Genomic DNA, 7126 nt, shown 5'->3' on the forward strand with positions numbered 1-7126 from the left:
TAGGTGGTTACAGGTTAGGATTAGGTGGTTACAGGTTAGGGCTAGGTGGTTACAGGTTAGGATTAGGTGGTTACAGGTTAGGGCTAGGTGGTTACAGATTAGGATTAGGTGGTTACAGGTTAGGGCTAGGTGGTTACAGTTTAGTGTTAGGTGGTTACAGGTTAGGGCTAGGTGGTTACAGGTTAGGGCTAGGTGGTTACAGGTTAGGATTAGGTAGTTACAGGTTAGTGTTAGGTGGTTATAGGTTAGTATTAGGTGGTTACAGGTTAGTGTTAGGTGGTTACAGGTTAGGTGGTTACAGGTTAGATGGTTACAGGTTAGTGTTAGGTGGTTACAGGTCAGTGTTAGGTGGTTACAGGTTAGTGTTAGGTGGTTACAGGTTAGTGTTAGGTGGTTACAAGTTAGTGTTAGGTGGTTACAGGTTAGTGTTAGGTAGTTACAGGTTAGTGTTAGGTGGTTACAGGTTAGGTGGTTACAGGTTAGTGTTAGGTGGTTACAGGTTAGTGTTAAGTGGTTACAAGTTAGTGTTAGGTGGTTACAGGTTAGATGGTTACAGGTTAGAGTTAGGTGGTTACAGGTTAGTGTTAGGTGGTTACAGGTTTGTGTTAGGTGGTTACAGGTTAGAGTTAGGTGGTTACAAGTTAGTGTTAGGTGGTTACAGGTTAGGGCTAGGTGGCTACAAGTTAGTGTTAGGTGGTTACAGGTTAGGGCTAGGTGGCTACAGGTTAGTGTTAGGAAGTTACAGGTTAGGGCTTAGTGGTTAAAGGTTAAGGTTAGGTGGTTACAGGCTAATRTTTGCTGGTTACAGGTTAGTGTTTAGTAGTTACACCTGCAACCACCTAACCCTATAGGGTTAGTCACAGATTACTGTTAATTGGTTACAGTTTAGTGTTTGGTGGTTACAGGTTAGGGTTAGGTGGTTACAGGTTACTGTTAAGTGGTTACATGTTAGTGTTAGGTGGTTACAGGTTAGGGTTAGGTGGTTACAGGTTACTGTTAAGTGGTTACCGGTTAGTGTTAGGTGGTTACAGGTTAGGGTTAGGTGGTTACAGGTTACTGTTAAGTGGTTACAGGTTAGTGTTAGGTGGTTACAGGTTAGGGTTAGGTGGTTACCGGTAAAATGTTACTTTCTGAGTGTTCTGAATTTGCCATAGCTGTTTATCTGCCATCACAAATCTCCCTTAACTGAATTGCATTTTAAACTTTGACCCTCTGAGGCATTTTATTAGAATAGTCCTGTAGTATTGTCTCAAAATAARCTACTGAAAAGTCAGCATTGACCTTAAACTACATCTCCCAAAATGCACGTCGAATATGCATGGGAGTTTCCTGTGGGAAAATGGTAGAGTTCAGAATTCAAGATTTACCACAACTCAACAGTGAGTAAAACTTTTACTTTTACTCTTATTTTTACATTTTTTTGTATTATTTGTTTTGCTTAGTTAATCGTACACCTAGTACTTTTTAATGTTTACAAGAGGATGTGTTAGAACACTGTTTTTATGCAAGAAATACCACATAGAGCTCAGTTTTGTTTGTTAGTAGGGCTCAGGCATGAAACGAGGAACATGATGTTTTCTGTTAGGTCAAAGTTAAACAAAACATTGACGTTAATTACAACTGGCCCTATGAGGGCCACCATAACATTTAAAAATAATTTGACGTACATCTTGCAAACCAAAGACAAGCTGCCAAGAGAAGAGGTTTTCTCTTACAACTATTCAAATAAGCCATACTTGTTCTGTCTTATCCTGATTGTCCTGCCCTCAACTTTAATCTCTATCCTGCCAACTGAGGCTTGTAGAGTCTAAGCTGGAAGTCTGAGGCTTTTTGTCATTTCTATGAGTGTATTACATGGTCTGCCCTTGAGGTGAATTTACTTGGATGTCCACTTGTAGGACTGGCAGTTGTCCTAAATRTTTTCCACTTCTGAATGTTATTTCTCTGTGTAGAACGATGGACTTCAAATTGTTCAAAAATAGCATTTGGCCTTTCCCAGATTGATCTGCAGCAACTATTTCTCTAATCATTGCTGATGTCTTTCCTCCTTGTCACTGTGTTATCACACATCTGTAGCAAACTGACAAATTCATGCTTTTATACATCTGATCAGCAGCACCTGACTGATAATGAACCTCCTAAATCATGTGTTTTGAATTTTTTTCTTAAATATCATGACATGACTGAATTTATTTTTTGTACACAAAGTCTTAATACATAAAAGTGTAAAACAACAAGAATGCATGTCCTATCCATAACCAGATATATCATACTTCACCTGTCAGTGGTCATAATGTTATGGCAGTTGAACGCATTGCTTAAGTTTTGAGACAAATCCTGTAAAACGGTTTTCTAACTTCCCAAGCCAGAAGAAAAAAGTCTGACCTGTGGTTTTTGTGAGATTCAGCTGAATTAATTCATAAAATAATTGTCTAATAAAAGAACTGAAGGCTGGCTGGGTTTGTTTAAAATAATAATTGTCCTTAAAATCCATTTAGTGACCAAACCTACGTGTTTTTAAAACAAATTCTGATTACCTGCTGTTAACTGCGGCAGACATACCCCATGGGACTCTGAAGTATCTACTTATAAAATGAACCCACTTCTGTTGTGATTTAACATCTTTAAGAAGAAACAGAACATATCAGGTCTACCAATGAGCACAAATCAAACCAAGAACACATCATCTAGATCATCCTGTCTTTGTTTTATTATCTCACTTCATTGATTCTTTTGATTTAATACAAAAAGCTGAGCTCTAAACCCTCCAATCCTCCATGAAAAACCTGCTTAACCTCGTCTTTCTGCACCTGTAAGTGCAGTTTGATGGATTTAAYGGACATTTACAGCACTCATGACTGATTCTGCTTCTGAAATTAACATTTGTAGTAACATTTGGGTTTGCTGGAGAGACATTTTACGCTCCCCAGGTGTAATAATTGCAACCCTGAAAATCATTAGCATAAGAAATATAACTGATGTTACCAAATTTCATGACAAGTTAAAGTAAAAAYATATTAAATCTTTTTAGGTGTCATCAAACAAAAGTTTGAAGTGTCTAATTGGGTAAAAGTATATCTGAATTATAAAGTTAAGTCTACTAAAGTCTGTAATATTCAGAACAAATAAGCAGCTATCATGGGAAACACAGCGTAACGCTCTTTTACAAAATAGTATTTTTGTTAAGATGATACACAAAAACGATGGTAAAGAGCCGAGGCTCCAGCGCTGCATCAAAACAGCCTGCCCACTGCATCAGTGCTCTCCTCTCTGTAGGTATATGGCTCTCATCGCCATGGCAACCAGCTCACAATGTATTCACAGCTTCGAAACGAGTGTAGGCTGAGAAAAGCAGGTTGCTTTTATATTACCTTTTTTATTATTATATAATAGCAAGATGATTTTTTTCAAGCTCTATTAAATTATCAGTTTTGCATCAGCTGAGGTTGCACAACATGACAGCTGCCTCACACACACACACACACACACACACACACACACACACACACACACACCGGTCATACATGTCACACGTGTTACATTTGTGTCAGCAATTAAAGGGGTCTAAATAAAGACATGCACTAATTCCAGAGAGATTCACACTGAATTAAGTTGTACTTCACAGAAAATATATGACCGACTTACAAAAACAATGAGAGGCTTTTGTTTCCAGGATAAAAAAAACTGGGATCATAATAAATGATTCATAAGATATAAAAAGAACTGTAAGAAGTTTTTACATGAAGAGGCTTTTCAGCGTGTCTTGTAATGTTATTCTGACTGCATCGTTACACAAAGCGAGGGGTACCAACATCTTGTATCCTGTGCATGTCTAACTAACACTCACATCCCACWCTCAGCCTGAGTGACTTGACCTGTTCCATCTGACCGTCATGATGACATAGTCCTAATCTGCTTCTTTTAAAAACACTCTCAACAATCTCTGCTTCRTCACCTACAGAACTTACTTTTATTTAAGTCAGTTTACAACTTAGAAATGGTCAGCCACCAAAAAAGCTTATTTTTATTATTTAATTCATTGCATWTCAAGAGATTCTAAATTACCAAATCCTCTTGCACATTTGATTTAATAATGCTATGAAGCATTCACACTATTAACTGACTGCTGGATAATGGGCACCAGTGACCCCCTGACCCTGAGAGGAAGAAACGGGTATAAATAATGGATGGATGGATGGATGGATGGATGGATGGATGGATGGATGGATGGATGGAAGGATGGATGGACAATATATTAGCATCTAACTCATTCCAAAATTTGTGTGTTATTTCAATAATTCATGTATCAAAACATTCAACTCATTTATGTTGAGGCTGCTATGACTTTTGGTATTTCAGGTATTTTTAATTTATCAGCTATTCCCCTTTTTTAAACACTTTGTTTCTTTTTGAAAATAAATGGAGCTGTTTTCAACATCCTTAAAATCTTTCAAAATGTTTCAAAATCTTTRCCTTACTCATTTTGTTCTGATTATGCTCTTTTGAACTTCCTTAAGCTAATTTTAGCTACTTCTTTGCTATTTTTAGCTTTTTCTGCTATTTCAGCTAAAATTCTGCTTCTTTCTGCTATTTCTCTGCTATTTTCTACTTTTTTGAGCTTTTTTCGTCTATTTTGTGTTATTTATGCTTCTTACAGATTCTTTATGCTATTTACTGAAAATTTTGCTAATGTTCATCTGTTTTAGCTAAAGTTAGCTTTTTTAACCTAAAACATTTTTATAGCTATTACAACTTATTTTTGCTAAATTCAACAAACCTGTGCTCCTCATGTTTCCTCATGCTAATAAAGAATTCCCAGCTACTTTTTAGCTGTTTTAATGAAAATTTCAGCATTTTTATCTATTTTACTACAAAGTATCACTTTTTTTGTAATTCTATGGGGTTTTTTTTCCCTGCTAATTTTAAACTTTTTTCAACACTTTCACTATCTGGGTGGTAATTTCAACTTGTGTCTGCAACCTTTAGCTTATTTATATGCTAATTTTAGCTTTGTTCTGCTAATTCAGCTATAATTCTACTCCTTTCTATTTTTCTTCTGCTAATTTCTGCTTTTTTTTGCTGCTTTCAGCTTTTCAAATTGCACTTGCATTAATTGTTTTGCTATTAAACATTTTCAGCTTTCCTTAAGCTTCTGTTTCCAGCAAGAAGCATTCACCCTAGCACTTTCAAAGGAAATGCAATTTCTTTAGTTCAAATTACATTTAGCTTAGTTTATTCATATACTGTATATCATGATTCATGTGTTTTGGATTATTTTGTCATGTCATGCCTGGACTTCCATACCTCTGCTGACCCATGGACTGATCACTTAACCACTCACCTGTGCCTGTCTGATATCTCACCTGTGCTCTTCAGTATTTAAGCTCCTTCCAAACACAGCACAGGTGCTGGATTATCTGAAGCTTTTCTGCAGATAAAATCAAGCATGTCTTCAAGCCATGCCACTGTGAGCTCAAACTTGTTCTCTGCCTCCTGATCCTCTGCTCTTCGCCTGTCCCCTGTCTGGTTTTTGTGATCTTGGATGGATTTGACCGTCTGATTCCTGACCCCTCTCTAACTGCTGATTTCTGTCCCTCTGCCAGTGGACTCCACGTTAATGAACCCAGGGCTGTTTCTTTCACCATGCTTCCCCTATCGCCTATGGATTTCCTTTGGACTTTTCTCCTCTCACTCAGAGAAACCATTGACAGGTCATTCTTTGCTGATCTGTGTTGGATTCATCATCATCACCAGTCCCCATCCCTCTCTCTCTCTGCCGGGCTTTTGAGTCCTAAAACCATTCAAATACAGTATGTTGCAAATTCACACCAAAAGTCATCTCAGGGTACTGTAAGAAAATATAATATACATTAAAACATGCCAAAWAGGGAAAATTATCTAAAGGCCCTGTCACACTAATGTTTTAGACAACTTATGCCAACTTGTGAAAATTTGAAAGACATTTACTACATTAAAAATGGATTTAAAAAAATCAATCTGGAAACCTCTCTTAGGCATGAAGATACTATTGCTAACAAAGTGATCAACTATAGAACTTTTATTAGTAATTAGACATAATTTGTCTAAAACATTATAGTTTGMTGGGGCCTTGAGAAAGCCAGCAGATTGTTGTTGTTGTTGTTGCTGTTTCTTTTTTTTGGCATCAGGAATAAAGATTTTCAAAGTTAGGGCCTATTAATGGTAACAGATGCTGTCCTACCTGTTCTTTGATCTCTTGAAGTTTGTTGCTCTGCTCCCGGATGTCGTGGAGGAGCTGCAGGGCTTTATCGTCCTCCTGTGTCACTTCCATACGGGCTTGTTCTAAACTGCGCTTAAGACTCTGAAATCAAGATTTGCTTCATACAGGATGATGCAAAACGTGTAAACAATGAAACATGCAGTTATAAGTTTAATAAATTCTGAAACAAATTCACTTTGTCGTCATTTTGATTTCTATTAAACTGTTCAGAGCTCTTCTTCCAGTGTTTCACATGCGTATCATGAATAATTCATGGTATCCTGTGGGTTTTTAGATTTTGTTTGACTACAGAACAACTTACGCTGCATTCAGTGATGTAAGTCGCCAGGTCCTGCTCCAAGATTGTCCTCTGAGTCTCTGAGGCCTTCAGCTCAATGTCTTTCTGTTGCAGCACAGACTCGAGGTCGGACATCTTGCTTTGGACCAAAGAGATCTCCTGCTCAACCTGGTTTAAAATAGTAATAAAAAACAGTATTTCAGAACTTTTCACTGGAAATAACAAAAAAAATTAAAAAATTTATTTAAACACCTTACATAAATAAAAATTATATTCAGTTTATTTATATAGCCCCAAGTCACAACAAACCTCTCAGGGGACTGAACAAAAGAAAAGAAAAGGGGGAAAAAAAGAAACAATTTAAGAAAGCCAACAGTTTGTGTTGAATATTTACTTCTTCAGTCTCCCATCCTGAGCAGCACTTTAGCATAAAATTAGCACTTTTGCAGAAATGTGGGTGTCAGGGTCTTTATTCCCATCCCGTTCCCTGACTGCCATTTGGGGAGGGGGTCCTGAAGAAGGGCACACCGCCGGGTGAAGTCCTGGGCTGTGGGTGGGCTTGGGGCTTGGACGGTCACTGGGGGCGGGGC

General features: G+C 37.6%; 1 protein-coding gene across 6 annotated transcripts in view; it reads right to left on the minus strand.

The window, feature by feature from the left end:
• citb (citron rho-interacting serine/threonine kinase b) overlaps nucleotides 1-7126 on the minus strand; it is a 95601-nt gene that overhangs the window by 71264 nt on the left and 17211 nt on the right. For 5 of the 6 annotated variants that reach the window (XM_014024906.1, XM_014024902.1, XM_014024903.1 and 2 more), the window contains exons 3-4: nucleotides 6561-6704; nucleotides 6221-6340 (exon numbers count right to left, since the gene is read on the minus strand). In XM_014024906.1, coding sequence (XP_013880360.1) covers nucleotides 6221-6340; nucleotides 6561-6704 — 264 coding nt within the window. Of the gene's footprint in view, nucleotides 1-6220; nucleotides 6357-6560; nucleotides 6705-7126 lie in introns of those variants that run through there. The other variant, XM_014024904.1, reaches the window with a different exon arrangement.

This window comes from Austrofundulus limnaeus, unplaced genomic scaffold, assembly GCF_001266775.1.
Source record: "Austrofundulus limnaeus strain Quisiro unplaced genomic scaffold, Austrofundulus_limnaeus-1.0 Scaffold445, whole genome shotgun sequence".
NCBI classification, from domain to species: Eukaryota; Metazoa; Chordata; class Actinopteri; order Cyprinodontiformes; family Rivulidae; genus Austrofundulus; species Austrofundulus limnaeus.